The sequence below is a fragment of the Vulpes lagopus genome, chromosome 9, assembly GCF_018345385.1.
Source record: "Vulpes lagopus strain Blue_001 chromosome 9, ASM1834538v1, whole genome shotgun sequence".
Lineage (NCBI taxonomy): Eukaryota > Metazoa > Chordata > Mammalia > Carnivora > Canidae > Vulpes > Vulpes lagopus.
This window is the reverse complement of record NC_054832.1, coordinates 28216464-28241794: the sequence shown is the minus strand read 5'-3', so window position 1 is coordinate 28241794 and position 25331 is coordinate 28216464. Positions and strand designations below refer to the sequence as shown.

Sequence of the window (25331 nt, the reverse complement as noted above, 5' to 3'; positions counted from 1 at the left end):
CCTTATGTTACTCCCACCTGACATTTGATGGTCCCCATCCCCACCCCATGCAAGCCTTGGTCAGAGGACACAACTTCAAATTGCACACTCCCAAGAGGTGGTCCCCATGCAAGATCCCAAATTATTGGCACCTGTGATCCTCAATTATAGAATTACTACTCAACAACTAAAGATGACTTTGAACTGTTATTCCATAGATATTTCTGAAGTAAAAGAAATTTGCCATCTTTGACAAGTTTTTGTTTTTTTTTACTGTGTTGGAAACAAATATTCACTAACTAGTGTTTCTAGAAAAGTATATACACCTTTTAATTTCGTTTGGAAATGGCAAATTTAATAAAGGAAACTGAAGAATAAAAAATAGAGGGATATAATAATTTGAAGCAAAGATATGTGTCTAAGAAAAACATCTGAAAACGTTTGAGATGTAGCCTATTTTGGATTATCAATTAGGGGAATCCAAAAAGAAATTTGGAGATTTTTAATTATTAGAATTTAGGCATTTGCAGAAATTTAAGTTTAGAACAAATGTTTAAAAGACTGTAGAGGGGATCCCTGGGTGGCTCAGCGGTTTAGCGCCTGCCTGAGTCCAGCATCGGGCTCCTGGCATGGAGCCTGCTTCTCCCTCTGCCTGTGTGTCTCTGTCTATCATAATTTTTTAAAAAATCTAAATAAATAAGTAAATAAATAAAAGACTGCAGAGGATTTAGGGAGGTGTAGTAACTGGGAATGATGATGAAAAAGCGTGGTGGTAATAGTAGTGATGGTGGCAGCAGCAGCTGCTGCAGTAACTATTAATCTATGTATGTTTGCTTTGTGCCAGCCTCTGCCCTATATGCTTGGAAAGGGTTGGTCATCCTATGAAGTAGGCGCTATTTATGGTCATTTTATTGATGAGGAAACTGAGCGTTAGAGATGAAATACTGTATCCAAAGTTACATGGAATCATTCTAGAGCACGAGTTACAACATTCTCTTTCTTCTCTTCTTGGGGATAAAGCAGTGAATAGAAATGTGGTTCAGATTGGAGTGGCATGGGTGGATGGATACTAGAAAGGAAGTGGGTAGATGGAGGCTGGTCAAGGTGACAGGACTAAGATAGTTGTAGTAGAAAAAAAGAAAAAGAAAAACATGAAGCGCTTTCAGCCTCTGACCATACAAACTGTCGCTGTGCCACAGTGAGGCAGATTACTGAGACCCTCGCCCACAAGCAAAGATCCCTGTTTTTTTCATAGCATACAGGATAAAACGAAGGGGGAAAAAAAAAAGACTTCAAAGAGAACCATAGAGAGAAAACCTCAGTTTGGGAGAACGGCTAGCTTGAGCTGCAAGGGAGGAACAAATGCTGGGATAAGGTTAAAGGCCGGTTTTTAACCTTCAAAGGAAATTCAATAAAAAGTTTCTTGGAGGAGGCGAAGTCCTGAGTTACACTCAACGTTTCGCACCCTTGGAGGCAGCAAATGACTGGGGGCTTGCCCACCGCCTGCCAAATCACCGAGTCCGCCGCAGCTCCCTCATTTTTGCAATCTAAATACCGCTTTCCGTTGGCCCCATCTGGTAGGGGGAGTCTGCAGGTAGAACGAAAAGGGGCAGGGCTGGAGCCGAGAGTCGGGCACCACGGAAGGAGCGCAGGCGCTTTGCAACGGGACAGCCCGTGCAGCCCGCAAACCTCACCGGACCCCTCCGGGTGACCGAGCCTCGGCCCGAGCCTCGCCGCCCGCCGCCCGCCGCCCGCCCTCCGGCGCTCATTGGCTAAGCCGGGTCGCCGGACCGGCAGCCTCTCGCCTATTGGGCCAGACAGGACCAGGCGGGGTGCGGAAGTGCGGGCCTGGAGACCGCCGAGACCCGCCTTCCAGGAGGGCGGAGTGGGAGGGCCTGGGGAGGGTTTCCCGAGGAGGGGGCGGCCATGGCAGCTGCGCGCAGGCAACGGCGGCTGCGGCGGAGCGCGCGCCCGGCTTTGAATGAGCGGGGCTGGGACTGAACGGGCGGAGCGCGAGCTCGCGGAAGCGACCGGCAGTGCGCGTGCGCGCGCCTTGTGTGCGCGCGCGGCCCGCGGCCTCTCGGAGCCTCCGCCGGGCGGGCGGGGAGGGGGAGGGGCAGGTGAGTGTGTGCGGCTCGCGCGTGCCCGCGAGGGGCTTCCCTCCCCCACTGCCCCCCGAACGCCACCCGGTGCTGGGGGGGTGGGGGGAGGCGTCTTCTGCCTTTCCCCGGGGGGCCCTCCTCTTCGCCCCGCACTTCCCGCCCTGCCACCTTTTCGCCCCTCCGCCCGCTTGCTCCCGGCCACGGCCGACTGGCACTCCGGGGTACTGTTTCCGGGTCGGGGTGACCTCGGGGTGAAGGCACCGCGACTGGGAGCGGGCCCCGGGCGTGCAGCCCTCGCCATGCGGCGCTCGCGCGTGGGAGACACGCCTGCGGGACGCGGGCGCAGCAGCCCTCCAGTCCCGGGATGGGCTCCCAGCGGGGAAATCCTCCCGGTCCCTCCTGCCCTTCGTCTGCAGGCCTTGCTCCTTCTTGCTCCTTCCCCGATTTATCCAGAATCCAAATCCCAACCTACGCTGCACCCACTTCCAGCGCTTCGGAGCGTTTCACAGAGCGCCGAATGCACGTCGGATTGTGTAACCTGAAAACGCTCTTGTCGTTTTTCTCATCTGTACAGTGGGTATGATTTTTTGTCCGCCCAGCAGCCAATTTCAGAGGGGTTATCTGAAGTCGAAGCATTTTAATTATGGAACTCCTGCCTTCGTTGTCATTCAGGAGACCTTAACTCCGCTCTTTTAAGAGTCTCGGTGTCACATATTTGAGGGCCCCTGAGTGGCCGGAGGTGGTACAGTCCACTTAACCTGCGCCCCCTTCTACGTCTTAGTTCCTTTCTCCTTGGTTTTTCACATAAGTGAGTTCAGGTATTATTTTTTTTGGAGCCTTGTGATATTCCTTAACCAACTTAAGAGTTACAAACTGAATTTGAGGCTGTTCTGTACTGTGTTAAATCATATGTTTTTTTTTTTTTTTAACAATTTTGATACTGAAAATTTTCAAAAATACCTTTTTAGAATTACAGCAGTTGAAGACTTATTTAGTATGTACTAAAAGATTTTGGCTTGGCTTGCTTAACAAATTGTCCTATAGTGTCTCTGCCGAAAGCATCTGGCCAGCAGTTTACAGGGAATTAGAAGGAAAAAAGATACATTTAATTTTGCAGCTTCTAACCTAGTGTTCTTTTCTAAAGTTGTAGCTGGATCTTACTCACTTGACCTACCTATCATTGACCAATCATTCCTGTTGATTTCCTACAGATGTCATTTCTCTAAAAGCACTGAAAAATAGGTTGCTTAATAATTCTGATCCTTTTCCTGCTATAGCTCAAGTTTTTGTGTTTTCCTCCTAATTTTAAAGGAAATTCTAATTTGAAAATTAGGTTATATTAGTAGTTCTCAGTTTTAGAAAGTATTTTGAAGTAACCAAAGTGCAAAGCAGCCTATGGTGCATACTTAAATTGGCTACCTAGAGGGCTTTTCAAAAATCAAACTGAGGCAATGAGCATGAAATTACAAGGTTTATCAAATGGGATGTGGTTTGGGGAGAGCCTGGGCTTTGCAATCAGTCTCTTTAAATCTTGGGTGAGTAAATATAAGCCTGTCAACCTCCTCTGTTAAGTGGATGAACCTCCCCTGTCCTTAGGATTCCAGTGATGTGATAGAAGATACATTGTCTAGAACTATATCTGGAACATATTGAGTGCTCAAGGAATGTCATTTTCCCTTCAACAAATTTGAGTACCCACTATGTGCTTGGAATTGGCTGAGACCTAAAAATATCAAACTGAGTAAGACTGATTGGAGCACTGTCTCCTTAGTCCCTTGCATTGTCACTAGTCTGTGACAATCGAGCAACAAACACAGGGTTTCTCTGTACTGGGTGAGTAGTTTTTACCATCATCACGCAGGGGATCATCTGTTACATATGGGTGCTAAATATATATGTTTGTTGAATTGAATTGGAACGTTAAATAACCGTCCCAAAGAATATTCCAGCCTGCAAATCAGTGTAATTGATCAAATCAAAAGTGTTGGTAGTTAAGTATCAATCAAGTTAATGTAACTTGATTGCATTTTCCTCATTTCATTGCAACTGGTTGGAAAATGTAGTCTGGAAATTATAATAATTTCCATCACCGAATTACTAAGAATGTTTATTGTTTGTGAAATGTTCTTGGCTTTTGAATTAAACAGACCTAGGTTTAAATCTGAATCAGTGGGTGTGGGAACATGGAAACATGTGCTTACTCTCTGTGCTTCAATTTTATGAAATGAGAGCAGTAATGTCTATCTCATAAGATGGTTTTATGGGTTAAGAGACATCATTTGTAGATAATGCTTAGCATATTAGTAGCTGGTCAATGAATCTTAGATCCTCTCTTGATAATCACAAAAGCAAATTTTCCAGAATGAGGATATTCTTAATTGCTAGGGAGAATCTGTTCTGTTGTCAACAATAGTCCCATTTTCTGTTTTAATGTTGGACAAAATTTTAAATTTTGTTTCCAGTTACCATTGAAGTCATTCAAGTTGACAGATACTGAACAATAACACTGGCAAGGTGATGACAGTGGTTACCAAGGCTCTATATGAAATTTATTTTCAACTCTGCATTCAATGTATATATCCTGAGGCCCATTCTTCTCTCTAGCCCTTAAATATTAAAGGTCTTCTCCCTTCAAAACTTCCTGATAGAGTACCTCCTCAGTTCTGTCCCCATTGCCCCCAAGCGCCACGTTTCATACAATCTCTTTTCTAGCTATCTTTTTTAGTTTACAATTTTTCTGAAAATTTAGCATAAATTTTCATTGAGAGAAATTTGCCTCCTTTTGATTGAGACTTTAATTCTTGATGAATTCAGCTTTAAAGTGGAGCTTTTATTCATCATCTTAACAATTCAGATCATTCTAGTCGTAATGAAGTAGTTAAGCCTTTCAGGTCTTGCTTTGCAACTGATAACTTGAGGTACAAGATAAACAAGATTCTCTATTGTACAGGACAGATAAGGTATATAGAAATAACTGTAGTATGAAGTAGAGAATATAAGTGTGATAAGAAGACTTTACAATAGGGGCACCTTGGGTGGCTTAGTCAATTGAGTGTCCGACTCTTAGTTTAGGCTCAGATCAAGATCTCATGCATGGATCATTGGATCAAGACCTGTATAGGGCTTTATGGTCATTGGGAACTCTGCTTGAAGATTCTCTCCTTCTGCCCCCCACCCCCTTCTTTCTCTTTCTGAAATAAATCAATCTTTAAAAAAATTTTTTTTTAATAATACCCCATCAAGAAGTAATACAGACCTATGCTAGGGAGATTGCAGTGGAAATAGGGAAGAATATGGGCAGTATTAAGAAATGGAATAAGGCCTTTTGGTAGTTTGGACATAAAAGACTAAGAGAAAGGAGAAGTCAAAATTGTTGCATTTTTTGAAACCTAGTAAACCACTAATTGTATTTTTTGACAGAAGTATTTAACTTACTTGAATAGTGAAATTCTTATTTATTTATTTATTTATTTTTGGTTCATACTCTTAGAGTCACTATTCTTTCCATCCTCTCAATTAGTAAGCTCCAAATACAAGCATTCCATAAATCATTGAGCTCATGTGAAGATATAACCTAAATGTATGAGCAATGCTAAGGGAGCCTTTTGGAACTGTTACTGTAAAGAGTCTACTTGGCCTTTCTACCTTTGTAATTCTAGAAATAAAAAGAGCTAGCTGTGTATTTTGTCCTTCTCTGAAGGGAATGGCAATAGTGGCTCTAAGAGTAATTAGGATGAGGTATCAGAGTGTTGCTATCACTCAGGCTAAGTATAGATCTATATGCCAATAGATTTGACTTAAAGTTGTTTGTAATATTTTCTTAATAGCCTTTTAAATATCAGCAGACTCTCTGGTAATGTCACCTCTTGTGATATTGGCATAATTCCGTTATTAGGGACATAAATATTTTGGATTCTTACATGCTTTTTATCATTATGAAAGGGCCATTTTTATGTCTGCTAATATTATTTTCTCTGAAATCTACTCTTTGACATTGAAATAGTCACTTCAGCTTCTTTTTGATTCGTGTTAGCATGGTATATTTTCCTTCTTCTTGTCCCATCTGTTATTTGTACCTCTTTACCTTGTTTTCTGCTCCCCTCCCCTTTTTTTGCTCCCTTTTCTATTGGCTATTTTTTGTCTCCTTTGTAGGCTTACTAGGTTAACTGGAACTTGCCTCTTAGAGAATATAATTTAATTGATTTACTAGGGTTAGACCTAGGTATCATTTCTTTAAAGGATCCCCAGATATGTGAACCATGTGGACTAGATGATCTCTGTGATTACTTTCAAGTTCTTTGTTATGTGACTTGGGACAAGTGATTTGACCACTCTTAACTCAATTTCCTCATCTATAAAATGGGCATATTAAAATGTATCTATCTGAAATTTAAAAACATTTAAAAATATTTTGAATAGTACTGTTAGTGTTCATGTGGTTCAAACTTCAAAAGGTGCAGAAGACTCAATATATACTGTTTTATGCTTTTTTGATTTTTTTAATTTTACAGTAGAAAACAAATCATAAATAAATAATTGGAGTTCAGTTAAAAAATATCCTGAGGGGGGAAAATATCCTGAGAATATTTCAAAAAGTTTTTTCCTATTGAAAACTTAAAAATCGGGATCCCTGGGTGGCGCAGTGGTTTGGCGCTTGCCTTTGGCCCAGGGCGCAATCCTGGAGACCCGGGATCGAGTCCCACGTCGGGCTCCCGGTGCATGGAGCCTGCTTCTCCCTCTGCCTATGTCTCTGCCTCTCTCTCTCTCTCTCTCTGTGACTATCATAAATAATTAAAAATAAAAAAATAAATGAAAACTTAAAAATCTTGTTTCTTGAATTGTTAATGTGATTTACGTTTTAATTTTAAAATTTACTGTGTATGGGGTACCTGGGTGACTTAGATTGAGTGTCTGACTCTTGATTTTGGCTGAGCTTTTGATCTCAGGGTTGTGAGATCCACATTGGGCTCCACACTAAGCACAGAGTCTACTTGAGATTCTTTTTCCTCGGTCTGCCTCTCCCTGCACCCCCTCCCATTCACACATGCTCTCTCTCTCTCAAATAAATAAATAAAAATTTTAAAACAAAATAAAATATACTGTGTTAAATTTGTGGTTTCCAAAAAAAAAGTAAAAAAATGTTTGATTTTCATAGCTCATAGTAGGACCTTTCAGCTTGACTTCAGAATGAGAAGATAGCTTATCAAATCATTTATTTTTGTGCTTTTCCCACAGGTTTTGATTCCCACCATGGCTATCACACAGTTTCGGTTATTTAAAGTTTGCACCTGCCTTGCAACAGTATTCTCATTCCTAAAGAGATTAATATGCAGGTAAACAAATTTTATGTTCAAATTGACTTGTTTAGCTTCTTGTTGGTTTTGGATGCCTTCATAATTATAAAAAGGCAGGGCAGACTATATTTAAGCTAAATAACTTGATTATTCATTCAATACTGTCTGGTGTTTTTTTTTTATATTTCTGTACTTCAGATCTAAAAAGTAGAGTTTCACTTTTTTTCATTCTTTCAAATTCTTACATCTTCAATTAAAATCACATTCTTATTCCTGTAGAATTTCAGAAAAAAGCAAGCCAGTTTTCACTGGTAGAATAAGACAGTTTTTAGTACATAATTCTTTCATTACCAGAATGTTTTAAGGTGGTTAGGTGGAATTAGGCATACATATGTCTTTGTATATTACAATATGAATGTTTTTATATTAAAAAAAAAACTTAAACAGAAAAAACCCAAACAAAATAGATTTTATTTTCTCTTAAATAATATTCCAGAATGTGGAATGTGTACTACTTAGTCCTAGTCAGATAAGTCCTTCTATTTTAGTAAGTCATCCAAAGATCTGAATTCCTTCTATTTCGTCATACTACTATACCCTAAAGCTATAGTTCTATAGTTCTATACTGTAACTATTAAAACTCTGAGGATTAAGGACATTTATTGTTAGAGGTAGAGTGATTTGAGATATTTTTTAAAAATACGTCCATAGTATGGCAGTGGGAATGAGTGGACGGAATAGAGTAAAGATGAACACTTGGAGGGAGAAAAGTCAAGAAAGAAATGGAAAATTTAGGTAACTATTGAGCCCACCCAGGAAGAGAACAGGATTTGGGAAGTAGGGAAAATAATGAACTAAGTGCTCAGATCATCAGGGCATGAGGAGGAATAGCTAGAAATTCACAAGGTAAAGTAGGATAAGTATGGGTATTAATTGCTGGAATGCTAGAGGTTAACAAGATATATTATAGGTGTTTTTCTCTTTGCATATGTATTTTCTAAAACTGAAACACTTTTGATAAAAGAAAGTGCATTTGATTTAAAAAGTATTAAGGACAGTTGTTGCCACTATAAATTTCATGATAATTGTGAATGTAAATGTATTTAGGATTGATTGTATGTTCACTTTTAAAGAAAACAGACTTCTTGTTAGAATAAGCTTTTCTTATGTGTCAGAACGAACCTAGATCATGTGTTCTAAAGTACCAGGTTCACATAATCAATTTAGTAGTAGACCGTATTTTCTATTTATCCTTTGAACAAAATATGATTTTTAATTTTGTAGTAAAAATAACTAATTTTACCAGTTAGCTCTAAGTAGATGCTTTATAGATTATTTGAAATGAAGCAAGTAATTGATCATTCATAATAGGTACCATTGTTTTTTAGTGTCTTATTATATATTGGGCACTGTGTAGTGTCTAGCTGCTTTAAATATGTCAATTAAATCCTTACAATAACCCTACAAAAGTAGATTTGAATACTTCTATTTTGCAGATGAGGATATTGAAGCTTGAGAGGCTAGTTGATTCTAACGTGACTCATAATTAATAGGAGTAACATTTAAAACTATGATTTACCAACTAGTTTCCATAGCCCATGCTCTCAGCAACTGAGTTATAATACCTATTTCATTTAATATAGTGTTTCTCTTTCTAATCTTTAAAACTTGTCAATTACGGTTTAATTCAATCCAGTGATTTTCAGTCTTTTTGATAGTTTGATAGGTAATCTTAACAAAAACCCAAACAGGTAAAACAAACAAAAGCCAAGCCATCCTGGTTAAAATGGCATAGATGGGGGCACTTACTTAGATGCCTCAGTTGGCTGAGCCTCCAAATCTTGATTTGGCTCAGGTCACGATCTCATGAGTCATGGGACCAAGTTCTACTGGGAGCCTGCTTGAGGATTCTCTCCCCTGCTCACCCACACATGTACACACATACTCTCTCTCTTTCTCTCTCTCTCAAATAATCCTAAAGAAAACAAACAAACAAAAAAAAATGGATTTGGTGTCCCAGAGTTTTACCACAGAGCATGGTTTGAAGGAACATCATTTGAAATCACTTCACATTTTCGTTTTTGTCTTTATATTCCTCCTGAGTTTGTCTATAATTCTGTCCTAAGCCAAAAAGCAATTTTGTTGTCCTAAGATTTTAAACACATTTCAAAGATATTTGATGCATGCCTCTTCTTTTCATATTTTAATGAGTAACTGTTAATTATTTAAATAATTGTATAATTATAAAAGATCTTTTATTAGCCTTTAGTCCATAGTGCTTTTAGTCATGTTTGTTTTGGTAGTTATTGAAATAAGTTACTTCATTTTTATTTTAGATCTGGCAGAGGACGGAAATTAAGTGGAGACCAAATAACTTTGCCAACTACAGTTGATTATTCATCAGTTCCCAAACAGGTAATTTTTTAAAGGTTGAATAAATATTCCAAAGCCATAGTTTTCAAACTGGTCTGCAGACCATTAATTAGTATGTCCATTTCAAAGTTAATTTGGTAGTCAGATCAAGCTTTTTTGTTATGGTTATATTTTTTAACTCTAAAATTTTTATTTGATTCTTCATAGTATTTTCTGTTACTTTGCTGAGATTTTCTATTTTCCAAAAATTTCAAGAATGATTGCTATTGCTTGGGATAGTATTTTTATAACTATCTTAAAGTCTTAGATAATTATAACATTTTTACTTTCTTTCCATGCAAATTCAAATTTATTGATTTGTTTACTGAATAAATTTGAGTTGTTTCATGGACATTTTGAATATTATATCTGAGAACTCTGTCTTGTATAAATCCTATTAAGAATGTTTGTTTTAGCTTTTGTTTTTATTTTTTAATCAACGCAGTTAGGCTTAAGATGCAAATTTCAATATTCTTCCTGTGGACTGTAGTTCTAAATGTGATTTCAGCTTTTAAAGCATTTGCTTTGGTTTTGGTTTTGGTTTTTTAATGGGTAGAACCGATCATCCAACTTTAGTAAAACTAAGTTTTTTTTAAAACTTTTGATCTAGTTTTGGTATATGTTAAAAAATTTATATTTTCTTGTCAAAAAGGTTGAAAACCAATGTTTTAGAAAGCCTGTTTTTCTTTCTTTCTTTTTTTAAGATTTTATTTATTTATTTGAGAGAGGAGAGAAAGAGAGCATGAGTAGTGAGGAGGGGCAAAGGGAGAGGGACACGCAGGCTCCCCACTGAGCAGGGAGCCTGACTGATGCAGGGCCCCATCCCAGGACCCTGAGGTCATGACCTGAGCCTAAGGCAGACACTTAACCAACTGAGCCACTCAGGTGCCCCTAGAAAACCTGTTTTTCTAATAAATGATGAAAGAGCTGTTGATTAGGTTACTGTTTGTGGCTGATGCTATTGATGGATTCAATGTAGACTGATGTTGAAGAGTGGACTTCCTGGGATGAAGATGCCCCCACAAGTGTAAAGATTGAAGGAGGGAATGGGAATGTAGCAACACAACAAAATGCTTTGGAACAACTGGAACCTGACTATTTTAAGGACATGACACCAACTATAAGGAAAACTCAGAAAGTATGTAAAATATTTGTGCTATGGGAGGTTAAATAATTAAATTGCTTCTCAGATTCCTATATTTAAATCAGATAGTATGATTAGTATTTGTCAGAAAGCCTATTTCTAATCAATTTGTGTTTTTTGTCATGTAAACAAGTTTATTTATTCAAGTGACATAGATCTAATAAGTTATACACCCAGATCTTCGAAAGTTATATATGCATTTACTGAAGTCCAGCTGTAGACCAGATTCTAGACTGCAGTCTCTGCTGTAGTCTAAACTGAAGTAAGATAAAGTTCTGACTTTAAAAGAGTTCACAGTTTAGTGCTGCTTACAAACTGATAGGTATTGTTTTCATTATTTGTAACCATTATAAAACTGATGCAGGGCTCTGAGAACAGAACAATTATTATGGGCTTATGTAGTCATCCACACTTTATTTAATCCCTTTTGAGTTAGATATGGAAGATCACTTAAAAGTGGAGGGAATTATTGGAAAAGGAACAGTGGCTGAATATTTTCCTTTCTTTTTTATCAAAATAGTACATATACTTTATTTTTTTTTATTTTTTTTTTATTTTTTTTTTTTATGATAGTCACAGAGAGAGAGAGAGAGAGGCAGAGACACAGGCAGAGGGAGAAGCAGGCTCCATGCACCCGGAGCCCGACGTGGGATTCGATCCCGGGTCTCCAGGATCGCGCCCTGGGCCAAAGGCAGGCGCCAAACCGCTGCGCCACCCAGGGATCCCTAGTACATATACTTTAAAAAAAAGTTTAAATCAGAGAATGTAGAAGAGCTTATAATGAAAAGCAACAGACTTCTGCCCCATTATTCCCTATAGCCAATTCTACTTCTCAGAATCAATCACTCATAACTTTTCCTATTTGGGTTTGTAGTGTTTTTTTAATCATATCTATATATAATATGCTTATGTTGCTGTGTCTTGATATACCAAACAAGACATTATCCATTGACTTCATACTATGGTAGATGAAGGTTTATTTCATACTATGCTCACTACTCTTCCCTCTCTTCCAAATATTATGATGCTGTTATTCCAGTTTACCTCACTAGTCACTGTATTTAAAACAAAAACAAAACTTAGAATCCCATTTCTTATTTAGTCATGCATAGAAAATATTTCTTAAAAATACACTTTATAAAATGAAGACATTATTTATTCCACCCTTCCAATTAAGATTTTTTTTATTAAAACTTTTTCTTTTTTTTTTTTTTTAAAGATTTATTTATTTATTTATGATAGACAGAGAGAGAGATTGGCAGAGACACAGGAGGAGGGAGAAGCAGGCTCCATGCTGGGAGCCCGATGTGGGACTCTATCCCGGGACTCCAGGATTGCGCCCTGGGCCAAAGGCAGGCGCCAAACCGCTGAGCCACCCAGGGATCCCTGGGTTTTTTTTTTCTATCCTCTTCTACCTCCCAACCAGTTTCAGCTATAAATTCATTTTTATAATTTCAAGGCTTCTAACATTTACATCTTATAATCAGGATTGTTTTTATCTAGTTGGTCAAATGTCTCAATGCCAAAGAGCATTAAGTTGTGTATTTTTCAAGGAGTTTGAGTGTCTTCATAGATAAATACTTTATATTTTAGAAGCATATTGCTACTCTTAAGAGGAAGAACCCAGAATATTACAGTAGTACCTTAATAAATTAGACTGAAAATGTTTTTAAGCTACAAAGCTAATACTACTATCTTGAAAGAGCTAATGCGCTCACAGATAACCATATGCGGAGAGGTGGTTATACTTTTATAGTAGTATGTAACACATGTTCTTATTTAATACAGTGATAAAAGTGTCACCTTATATGTTGTGGGTCTAGAGAAGAAGAGGAAAATTTGTGTTTTTAGAAAAAGGAAAATGGAATTTTTCTTAAGTGTGTAAATGATTTGCGTGACAGTTGCCTAGGAATTTTGATATTCTTTACAGACTTAAAAAAATGCATTATAAATTTTAAAAGAAAGGGCATATTTTAAATAATTACAGAATACTTTGGTCATTTAATTATCTTGTCTATTTTTATATGATATGTAAAATATTCCTATAATTCTGTTTCTATTAATCTTTCAGATAATTATTAAGAAGAGAGAACCATTAAATTTTGGCATTCCAGATGGTAGCACAGGTTTCTCTAGTAGATTAGCAGCTACACAAGATATGCCTTTTATTCATCAATCTGTAAGTATGTTAATGATATATAGGCAAGGGTTTGTTTTTACTTGTTTTCTTGAAAAAAAATCAAAATGAATTGAACATAATATTTGTATTTCTGTGCTTTCAAACAGGCTTAGCATATGAGAGAGGTTAATCTGGAATTTTGCCAATCTTACCCTTTTATGAGATTATAAATTACATCAGCTACTGAGACCAGAGTCCCATTGTACACATAAAAGATAGACACAGTATGTTACAAATGTGACCTTTAGAGGCACCTGGGTGATTCAGTTGTTTGAGTGTCTGACTCTTGATTTTGGCTCAGGTTATGATCTCAGGGTTGTGAGATGGAACCCTGTGTTGGGCTCTGTGCTGGGTGTGGAGCTGGCTTAAGATTCTCTTTCTTCTACTCCCCCCCCGCCACCCCCACCACCATGAGTGCTCCTGCTCTCACTTTTCCCTCTCTACAAAATAAATAAATAAATATGTAACCTTTAAAGAGATTACCACTGAAATTTAAACTTAAAAGCAGATTATTTTTAAGGGAATCATGAATTGTTTCCTTAGTAGAGGATATTTACATTTAAAGTATAATTTGTCTTCTAGTAGGTTTGATAAATGTGTTACTTTGAAAGATAAAAGTGGTAAGGAAAGTATAACTGTGGTTCTCAACCTTGGTAGTATCTCAGAATCAGCTTTGAATTTTTTGAAGAACACAAATGTCCAAACTTCTCAGATCTGACCTTAAACATGCTTCGATTGATTAATTATTGATTACTAATTATGATCAAGTTTATCATGTTATTATTATATAATAGTCCCACACTTAGTGCCTTAAAACAATAAACACTCTTTATCTCATATAGTTTCTAGGGGTTGGGAATACAGGAGTGACTCAACTGAGTGGTTCTGGCTCAGAGTTTCTAAGAATTTTCCAGACAGATCATTAGCTGAGGCTGTAGTCATCTGAAGGTTTGACTGGAATTGGAGGATTCATTTCAAAGGTGGCTCACTTAAAAAAAAAAAAAAAGATGGCTCACTTTACATGCCTGGCAAGTTAATGCTAGTTGGTTGCACAAAACCTCAGTTCCTTACCATGGACCTCTCCGAAGGGCTGTTTGAGTTTCCATACAACATAACCACTGACGTTCCCAGAACAAGCAATCCCTGAGAAAGAGAAGGCACACAGATGCCAAGCCACAATGATTGTTTATCACTTAGTCTTAAAAGTGACACACTGTCACCTCCACATTATTTTCATTAAATATTAGTCACCAAGTCCAGCTCACGTGCAAGGGGAGGGCAATTAAGCTCTACCTCTTGAAGGAAGAGTGCCAAAGAATTTGCAGACATATTTTTATATCACCACATCTGTCTATTTTAAACTGCATGGTGCTTCAGAGGCCCCCTCTTTCCAGGGGACCCATGTTTGTGTATGTCTTTAATTCACTGATCAAAAATTATTCCTACTCATGCGAAACAGTGTGGTAGATGCTAGTACTATAGTGGAAAGTAAGAAAAACAGGTAGAGTCCTTGCTTCAAAAGAATGCATTCTAGTGGGGAAGGTGCAATATTAAATGATCACACATAAATAATGCAAATTTTGATAATTTTTATGCATTTATACATCATGCTATGAGAGCACCATTGATATTTCTCTAAAATGGCACAGCATATTTAATTTTTTATATTTCTAAACTTTATGCTTTATTCATATGTTTGCTCCATATTGGTAAAGTGGGTTAGACTTATCCAATGAATTAGTAAATGTTTGCCTCTTGCTTGTAATTATAAGTTTTTAAAACACGAATCTAGTATTACAGAATTGTATTAGTATTATTAAGTTGTAAATATATAATTCCCCACAGAGTTGGAAAGGATAAACAGTGTAGATAGAAAATGTCTCCAATGCTATTTCTGCGCGTTTTCCTCCCAGCAGACGAAATAAGGGGGTAGTTTAGGAGAAAATGGTAATCTACTGCACTTTGTTCTCTACTCCAAAAATATCTTACCACTCATTCTACCAATTATGTTCTTTTAAATTTCACATTTTATTTTTCTTCTGGAGTTTAGTCATCTGTATTGTTGTGATAGCTCTTTTTATACTAAGGATATTAACTTTTTTCTGTCATCTTTTACAATTTTTTGGTTTGTTGTTGGCTTTATAATTTAGTTTGGATGTTTTCAATGGGCAGATGTGTTTAGGTGTTTTTTGTTTTTTGTTTTTTTAAGTAGGCACTCCGCCAGCATGGAGCCCAGTTTGGGGCTTGAACTCACAACCCTGAGATCAAGACGTGAGCTGAGATTAAGAGTTGGACACTTAACCAACTGAACCATTTATGCACCCCATCTTTAGTTTTTATGTAGCAGATCTATCATTCTTATCCTTAAAATTTTTTTAAATTAGAAAGCCATTTCTACTAAAGGATCAGATACCACTCTCTTTTTGTGGTTTTAGTGCCTAAATATTTTATACCCAGAAAGTTCAGACACCTCAATGGAAAAATGGATACATGTACTAATAGATATAACTTGATAACATGAAGAAAAGTTTGATCTTAGTAGTTCTCAAAGAAATCCAAAGTAAAATAACAAGACACCATTTTCAAATCTTAACAAATTAGTGAAGAGGAAAGAAGGCTATTACAGTATGGACAAAGTTACAGGGAAACAACACTTGATCCCTGTTGCTGTCAGTAGGCTAAGTTGGTATAATTTTTCAAGAGGGTCATTTTGTATTTCGGTTCAGAGGCTTGAAAAAAATTTTTTTATTTGATTTAGGTATTCTACTTTTAGAGACTTTTATTAAACTGGTAATCAGATACCAGTTTAATACACTAAACTTTAATACACTAAAGTTTTAACAGAGGATGGTATTATGCTTATGGTTAGGAAGAGAAAACCACACATTTTTTTTTTCAGTTTTAAGTGTAAGTGCTCAAAAGAAAATGCAGTAAATCTATTCACAGATTGGTGCCATGTATTTTATGCTCATAAACCTAAATAACATTCCAGAATGAGCATTTTTATTGGTTTGTGGAAGAAAAAGTGAACTTTCAGAGGTCTAGCCTTCGGTTCTAATATCCCTACTGGGATCAGTTAGTAGGACAGGTGGTGGGAAAAAAAAAACACGATATAAAAGTACTTTGGTAAAGACTAAATTTTGCCTGATTTGTTGTTTTTGCCTTGGACCCACATAGTAAGAACCACTGAAAAATCTATAAATTACTTACATTTAAATGAAAATGACTGTGCCAGTTTGGGAACTTCAGGTCCTCTGGTTCATCCCAGCACAGAGTACTTAGGCATCTCTCATTCCATCTCCAGTCTCTTCTCCCCCTGTCCTCTCACTGAAAAGAGAGAAACAGAAAGAAGAAATGTTCTGTTCTTGTCCATTCCACCTTAAAGTAGGCAGGAAAATAAAAATCAGTATAAAATACAAAATACAAAGAAAGCTGGACCTGCTCAGCACTGTGAATACAAAAGTCATGCATTACAGGAAACACCTCAGTTTCAGGCAGACCAGGGGCCTTACGAAGGACATGAAAAATACACAGGGGAGTGACCAGGTCTGAGTCACGTTATAAAAGATACTCTTATTGACTGCTAAAGAGAAAGAAGAGCTCTTTACTATCATAATTTTGTTTTGTATTTTGTTGTAGCCTGAATTAGGTGACTTAGATACTTGGCAGGAAAATACCAATGCATGGGAAGAAGAAGAAGATGCAGCCTGGCAAGCAGAAGAAGTTCTGAGGTATTTTAGGAATATTTACATTGCAACTTGAGTAGAAGAACTCCATTTGTTTATGTTACATCTGAGGTCAAGAAAGCTTATTCTGCAGAGTTGTATCTTTCTTCATACTTTCTCACTTGAGCTTAGGTAGTAGGGGATTCTTTTTTTTAATTTCAAACTGAATATGCTATTTCATATGATTAAAACCCCACAGATACCAAGAATACAAAGCATTATAGGAACAAAAGAGTAAAAATGTTATTAATGGGAAATGAGATCTTTTACATATATACATCATATTATACTCTTTGCTTTATACTACATTCCTTGTAAAGCATAGTTATCTCTTAAAATGTGAGCCACCACTATATATTCCTCTAGGTTAAAAATTATACCTTCATTTTTGTTTCCCCATGGTCTAGAATAGTGCCCAGCACTGCACATTCGAATGGAAATAACTTACATAGCACTCTGCATTTATATATATATTTCAGTTGATGTACTCAAAAATCCTATGAGGTAAATAATTGTCAGGTACTGTCCATTCTACAGAGAAGAAAATACTATTCCTGAGATCTTCAAGTTTGTTTTTTTAGTGTTGCTCTTCTTATATCTTTGTTTTTGTGAGCAATAAACTTACTTGCTACTGCTGCATCAGGTCAAAGAGTAAATAATATTTACCCTAAAAGAATTTGTGACCATCGTCACTGGTGAAAAGCTCAGATATTTAAATGTATTTAAATATTTTTTTTATTTTTAAAGATGATATAGTAAAGCACAATGATGTCAGTTTTTTTGGGGGGAGGGGTTAGATTTACTTATTTATGTTATGATAGACATAGAGAGAGAGAGAAAGAGAGAGAGAGGCAGAGACACAGGAGGAGGGAGAAGCAGGCTCTATGCCGGGAGCCCGACGCGGGACTCAATCCCAGGACCCCAGGATCATGCCCTGGGCCAAAGGCAGGCGCCAAATCGCTGAGCCACCCTTGATCTCCGTCAGTTTTTTTTAAAGATTGTTTTTATAATAGGAATAGAAAATAAGTAACTGATTTCATTTTTATATTTTCCCTTTCTGTCTTCATCAATTAACTGCAGTTACCATGAACAGCCAGCAGAGGATATAGTTGAGTTATGGCTGAATTTTTTTTTTTTTTTGTCTTGTCCTTCCTATCTTAAGCATTTTTTTTAACAGAGATGCATCACATTTTAAAAGTAAAGTCATGAGAGTTTTAAATATTCAGTTTTTATTTAATCATTATTCACTGTAAAAGAAGTATTTTAAAAATTGTAAACAGCAACATTTTTATTTGCATGGATCATCAAAAAAAGATGTTATCTATTTTTTTACTCTCTTTTGGTTAAATCATAGATATAAAAGTCCAGGTGTTTTAGAACATTTTTGGGGGTTCTAGTTATTATTAGAGTCATTAACCACAGGATGAAAGAGGGGTCTGTTCATTCTGAATACAGTAATCCTAATGACAGCATTATGAGTTCACAAGTATCTTCACACTCACTGTGTACCAAAGCCTTTTTTCCACACTACCCTCTTGCACTCTGAACAAAACAAGACAAAAATAAAAAACAAAACTCTAACCCTAGTGTTTTATATTATATGACAGCTTGGGAGAGGGAGCCTGTCAGTCAGTAATACACATGCTTTGTGCTACAAGTTGCATAAGTTAGAATCAAAGAGATATGGAGGATTCTTGTGCTGTTATTGCCCCCAGAAGAACAGTGTGTTCAGACTCCATGTCCTCTGACTCAGCCTGTTTCCCATTCCCACTTAATACTGCCCGTTCTATATTCAGTAATGCTAAGGAAGGAGATTCTAATAATTCAGTAATGCCAGGTGTGTATCTGGAGAGGAAAAATAGACTTTGTCTGCAGTTATCTCTAAATTGCCTCATTTTCCAGAAACATTAATTGTTGTTTATACTTCAGCTAGTAATCAAGTGAAAGCTTGAGGATCTTACTGTTTGTAAGCTTGTCAGCTCTTTATAATTATTTTTCCAGCTCTCCTTTTGGCACTGGCATTTTGGCTTTTTTAGTGCCGATTATCAGATTTGCTCGAACGTGATCAGAGCTAATAAAAAGTAAATTTCTTTTAAACTATTCTTCTGAAACCTTGGCTAATTGATAGTGAAAGTCAAAATATTGCCTAAAATAAGTCCCTCTACTTTTTCGACTTTTGGTCATATACAACTCTGCTCACTCCCCACTTATAAATATGATGAGAATGGTATCTACATTTCACTCACCAGAGTCCGCTTTGAGCTGTCCTGTACATAGGTAATCTCACACTGGATTTTTCTGTTTTATAACCCGTGTTGCCTATCCCATGTACAGCTGTGAGCCACAGCTTGCCTCCTCACCCTTGCATACTTCTTCACTTATTTTTTCATACCCTTTACCTTAGATGCAGGACCAGCTTCTGTTTTTGTCCTGTGTCCCCCCACTCCCCCTTCCCACGCAAGCCATTCAGTAACAAGAGAGAGGCTAGTGACTCTAGCTCAGTGGAGTCAGGGAGGGGCCAGGAAGGAGGGAAGTATCTCATAATGTATAATCAGCAGCTCCCCACAATTCTGACCCTTCATCGGTAGAGCTGGCCAAATGCTAATTCTTAAATAGGTTCCTAGTTTCCACTTGGAAAGCTTGTGTTACATATCTGTTTTCTTTGTGCATTGTGTCCTGTACATCTGTGTTCTTGACTTCCTTTAGGAGAATTTCTAGCTATTAGAACAGGAGATTTAATCCTCAACATCAGGCTTTTCAGAATGGTATCAAAAAGAAGGTGTGGTCCAATGGAGGTAGTGTGTTAGTGAAAATAATCTGAAGAAGAGGGATTGGAAGATGTGGGTTCTTATCCTTGTACTTCGTTTTATGACTTTGGACAAGTCACTTAGCCTTTGGGCCTCATTTTACTTATTTGTAACATAGAGATAATACTGTTTTGTTTTGCGAGGCATGTTCTAAGAATTAAGAGGTACCATTTTTTAAAATCTTTGAAATTTTCAAAGTAGTGAGAAGAATGAAGATTTTTCGAGCTTACATTTGATATTAGTAAAAAGGGCACTGCTATTTCTTTCTAGAATTCATTTGCCATTTTCTAAAAGTAAAGATAATATATTTCTTTCCAGGCAGCAGAAGATAGCAGACAGAGAAAAGAGAGCAGCAGAACAACAGAGGAAGAAAATGGAGAAAGAGGCACAGCGGCTAATGAAAAAGGAACAGAACAAAATTGGCGTGAAGCTTTCATAACAGATGTTCTTCACGTGTCATCGTGCCAGTAGGAGAGATGTGAGCTCCACAACTCAAGCAGCATTTATATGGATATAAGAGTATTTTCAGAATACAAATACATTGCTTGATTTTTAATGCATTCATCAGACCATCTAGGACACCAGGATTCTCTCAGAGTACCTTGAGCTCTTAGTGATTGAGACTCAAAAAAAAAAAAAAAAAGACCTACGAGGCAATATTTTTTTTCAACATGCTCCAAGTGTAAGACAACTGCTGTAGAGAAATTATTACAAATGGAATATACCAGTACCTCTTCTAGCTAGTGTTTCTAGCTAAATATATGGTTGTAAATAATTTTATGGTGGGAAAGGACTCTGCTCTCTATAATGCTTTCCTTCATTGTGCATAATGATAAAATAAATAATTTTAAATACTCTTTTGTTTCCATGATTATCTGACCTAATTCAGACAAACTGCAGGGCTTTAACTCCTTTATTTTCGTGGTCAGAACCTGGTATTGGCATACATTTCTTCTAGTTTCAACTGGTATTGTTTATGTTTAATATGACATTAAGGAATTTGATGACTTTGGTTCTCAAGAAAGTGACATTAAATGCAATAATTTTATTTATCATAAGGATTTTATACATCATTGTTTTCTTATAGATGTAATGGTATATTTGTAATTTATACTGCATGTTTAAACATTGAAAATCAGCAAAAATGACAAATTTGTTTTGCATTATTATAACTCATGAGTTTTAAAAACAAGTATTAGTAGTTTTTTTCCTTTTGTTGTAGATTTTAAAGTGTTGCAGTGTTTTAGGTACCTTAGTCCCTCCGCCACAAAAGCCATTAATTGACAAACGCAGAAAGCCTTCGGTTCTAATATTTCAAAGCTTTGAGAAGATTTCTCTATCAATTTTATATATCTGACATAATACAGTTTACTGTGTTGTTGGCAAAGATAATATTGATTCATTAAACTGAGATAGATAGGAATAATATTTTTGTTTTTGGAGGTAGACTGGCTCCAAAATAGTTTCAAGGAAATAGATACGTACTGCGTTCACAGGAAGAACATAGATTTGATAGTTTTAGTTTAAATCCCATTAATTTTTTCTCCATAACTAAAATATATCCAGACTGATTTTCTATGGCTTTAGAATTTTTAAAGATTTTTACTTTCATAAAAGTTGTTGCCCCAAATTAACATCGTGTGTTTTTTTTTTTTTAAATGTCATAGATACTCTACAGGCTAACTACTGCTGCTATGTTTGAATTAAAATCTTATTTCGTACTAAAAATCACAGCCTATGTAGAGAGATCACCCTAAGTCCTTTGCCTAAGCTCCCAGACTAAATGTGATTATAGAACCCAGTTGAAATTTAACTTTGGTAAAAAGCTGCTTTTTATAGTTCCAGGCCACATTTTCAGTTACCATGTTTATTAGCGTTTCTGCCAATAAACTCCCAATTAAATAGAATTGGACTCAAATTTTTAGTAATAAATGTATTCTCTTTCCTTATTTGTATTTATTTTTAGTTATGAGAATGCTACCTGACTTCTCTAAATTTGGGGTTCATAAAGGATAACCTCTCCTTAAGTACAATAAATTTTACTGCTTTTCCCCAGTAGTTGACAAGTATTGAAGTCTACTTTGGTCATGACTTTAACTGTGTGGGATTTTGTTTTGTTGGCTTTTTGATTTTTATTTGATTAGAAGTAAAGACTGGTTAGAAATTCTATGATTATTTAAAAAATATTTTTTTAATGAAAAGAATAAATAGCAATTCTGGGATTTCTTTTTTTTTTTTTTTTTTTAACTTTGTTGGTATGTAAACTGAATTCCTGTGTTAAATTGGGTGTAATATCCCAAAAGAATTTGTGAAGTTAAATACATATGATAAACATTTCAGGTAAATGACCTTTTTAGCTTTGCAATTTGTAGTTTCTGTCTTTGTTTTAATTTTAATTAAGAATTACCAGTTTTAGAAGCCTCTTAGTAAAAGTCAAGAAGAACTATGGGTAGGCATAGATGGAATTAGTGAAGTGCTATCCATTATCTGAATTGTGCATTTCATGTATTGAGATCCCAAGTAATGTGCAGAATGTGAACTTTGTGTTTTGTCTATCTACCTACCTATGGTTTACACTTCCACTTACGAAGCTGTAGCTGAGGATAACTTCTACTTTTGTCTTGACAACTTGACTTTTGTCTCTTTTTTAGTAGCATAATTAATTGAGTCAACGTTTTAGAACTGAGAATTTAAAATTCAGCATCTAAGTTCCTCAGTTTTGGCATGCCCTCATCTCCTTTGGCTAGGATGATGATTGGTGGTTGGGAAGAAGGTGGTAGCTATAGAAACTGGCATCTGGATCGAGCTTCCAATACTACTCTATAGGCTGCCAGTGTTCCAAAAAGACTGTTTTGTCAGGGATGGCCTGGGCCAGGTACAGCTGACCTTGTTTAATCCCATGTAGTTTAGCTTTAAGCTAACCTACAGCAGTGATTTTCACAGCCTTTAGCCTGTGTTCAAAAGAAATCTTTGAGGGCAGCCTGGGTGGCTCAGTGGTTTAGCGCTGCCTTCGGCCAGGGGCATGATCCTAGAGACCTGGGATCGAGTCCCACGTTGGGATCCTTGCATGGAGCCTGCTTCTCCCTCTGCCTGTGTCTGCCTCTGTCTGCCTCTCTCAAATAAATAAATAAAATTTTTTAAAAAAAGAAATTTTTCATAAGGTGTATAAGCAAATAACAGTTACCATGGTGAGTAGTTTTGGTTGAAGCCACTTTGCAGAGTAAGGGTGCAGACTGTTGATGGGAAGAATCAACTTTCTCAGGTGAACTGGAGGGATGAGGAAGATGCTGGGGAGCTTATTTTAGTGAAAAACTTCTTTTTTTTCAAAGATTTTATTTATTCATGAGAGACACAGAAAGGCAGAGACACAGGCAGAGGGAGAAGCAGGCTCTGTGTGGGGAGCCTGATGTGGGACTCCATCCCAGGACCCTGGGATCACAACCAGAGCCAAAGTCGGATGCTCAACCACTGATCAACCCAGGCACCCCAGTAGTGAATGTAATAAACTTGTGCTCACCATTTACATAGAGTTTTAAAGTTTGAGGTACTCTTGATATCAAAAGGGAGCTCTTTTTATCTTTGTATAATTTACTTCACTTTAGCATAGGATTAGCATGTGATTCCTTTTGTATTCAACATTTTTTACTTTGCTTCCTACATTTTATTTTCTGTGCCCCTTGGTCATGGCTGTTGGGCTTGCTCAGTTAAGTAACCAGGGTAAGTTTTGAGAGTAATGACGCTTTTCATCAAAAGCCTTGATCTTCTAAAGCTGGAAACAGAGACTATTCTAGAAACACACCCTTATGCACATACCTGCCCCCTGCCACTCCCACGCCCAGCAGATTTCTACCCTGAATACCTGCTACTGACCACGCAGGAGCTTTTGCATAGAAACCTATGCTTGAAGTCTGGCCAACCAGGGTAATTGCAACCTTCCCTTCCAGGAACTTAGCAGAATTAATACAGGTGCTTTGCCTATATATTGATCGGATTGCACCAATTCTGAGACTCAGAGTTCTCAGAGCTGTAGTATTAAACTGCCTGAGTTTGCAAATCATTTAAGTGGAGATGGCGGTTTTAAGGATTGGCTGAGACTAAGTTCATTATAGTGCCTGTGGCACATACCTAAACACTCGGCAGATGGTAGTTGTTATGAAGGCAGCCCCATCCCTGTGGACAGTGGGAGAAGTTGGCTGATCTTGCCATATTAATCTTTACACACCTTTATGGTGAATTGCAAGTTTAAGAAAAGGAAAGCATTATTTGTTCAGCTTTGAGAGTCTAATAGCAATGACTCCTCCCAATCCAGTGAGGTAGACATTACCCCATTTCACATATAGAGTAAAGAAAGGCAGTTGTGTGCTTGATTAACAGAAAAAGAGCGAGCTTTGAGAGCAAATTACCCTAGTGTTTAATCAGCATTCAATGTGGACCAAGATTTCAAAGTCCTCGTCTCTAGAAACTGCCAGCTGTCAATAGTTCATTAGAATTTCCTTTCTAGTTCTTAAAGAACTCAGTGAAAATGATCTTACAAATTGCAGTAGATAACATCTATTTGCGTTTTCTAAGAACTTTTTAATAAGGAATTTAGCTTGGCTTTTATTGTCATATAAATAACTGTAGTTCAATGTCTGCCATTAAGACTATTTCCAGTATACTTGAGTCAGATAGAATCAAGGCAAAATGAAATGTGGTTTATGTTCACACAGTTGCAAAAATAAGCCAATTACTGACTTGATTGGCTCATTGTTCTGAGGCCAGGGTCACAGGTTTTGTGCACGTATGGACCAGTGCTGTAGCCAGAGACCTTCCTGCCACAAACTGTGTCCCTGACCTTGTCTAGCTATCTTCTTAACGTGATTTTAGGGTCTGATTGAGAGTATAAATGGCACAGAAAAAATTTCCATGCATAGGAAATTCAAAAGACACACTCCTAAGTTCGTGGTATGTTGAAGGAAATCATTATGGCTTCTTACCTCCCCACCCCCCCGCTTTTTTTTTTTTTATTCATGAGAGACAGAGAACAGAGACCTATGTATCACGCCCCAAGCCAAAGGCAGATGCCCAACTGCTGAGCCACCCAGGTGTCCCTATGGTTTCTTACTCTTACGACAATTTTGGCTCATTATAAGATACTAACTTCTCCCCCAAGTCAGTTTTATTAAAATAGTCAATCTCTATACATCAAGGCAGTTTCCAAACCTGTTGACTATTCCTAAATAAAATCCGTGTTTACCTACTTTATGAAGAAAACTGTCATCATTAGATACATTGACTTGTGAAATCAATTTTTTAAAAGTTTTTTGACTTTTTTTTGTAGTGGTAAATGAAGACGTTTGTAAGGCTATAGATATATTCAACTTGTGTCATTTAAGTTTAAAGTACACAAAAATGTAGGTGCTTTTTATTGCTTTTTTGAAGCTTCACAGCACATCTGAACCTCATAACTACCAATCTGTCTTGCTTAGAAGGAACCTTCATGCAGTAAGATACTTACATAGGTGATTTTTTTTTAAAGATTTTATTTATTCATGAGAGACACAGAGAGACACAGGTAGAAGAAGCAGGCTCCCTGTGGGGAGCCCGATGTGGGACTCCATCCCAGGACCCTGGGATCGTAACCTGAGCTGAAGGCAGATGCTCAACCATTGGAGCCACCCAGGTGCCCCCATAGGTGATTTTTTTTAAG

The 25331-nt window shown here is 37.1% G+C and overlaps 1 protein-coding gene across 2 annotated transcripts; it reads left to right on the top strand.

The window, feature by feature from the left end:
- The first annotated feature begins 1870 nt into the window (after positions 1–1870).
- Positions 1871–20499, top strand: EBAG9 (estrogen receptor binding site associated antigen 9). Of its 2 annotated transcripts, none has more exons than XM_041769564.1 (7): positions 1871–2099; positions 7317–7414; positions 9712–9790; positions 10767–10925; positions 13003–13110; positions 16750–16841; positions 19961–20499. In XM_041769564.1, exons 2-7 carry the CDS (start codon positions 7332–7334, stop codon positions 20079–20081), a joined length of 642 nt encoding a protein of 213 aa, XP_041625498.1. In that variant the 5' UTR covers positions 1871–2099; positions 7317–7331; the 3' UTR covers positions 20082–20499. The 2 variants fall into 2 exon arrangements, with proteins under 2 accessions (XP_041625498.1, XP_041625497.1); XM_041769563.1 differs by lacking the exon at positions 1871–2099 and adding an exon at positions 2329–2658.
- Positions 20500–25331: the final 4832 nt, after the last annotated feature.

Excerpts from the sequence above, each read along its gene's own strand:
- EBAG9 (XM_041769563.1), top strand. The coding sequence starts at position 2,446 with ATGGGCTCCCAGCGGGGAAATCCTCCCGGTCCCTCCTGCCCTTCGTCT. Across the intron at positions 13,111-16,749 it reads TGCCTTTTATTCATCAATCT|CCTGAATTAGGTGACTTAGA; the intron begins GTAAGTATGTTA and ends ATTTTGTTGTAG. Across the intron at positions 16,842-19,960 it reads CAAGCAGAAGAAGTTCTGAG|GCAGCAGAAGATAGCAGACA; the intron begins GTATTTTAGGAA and ends ATTTCTTTCCAG.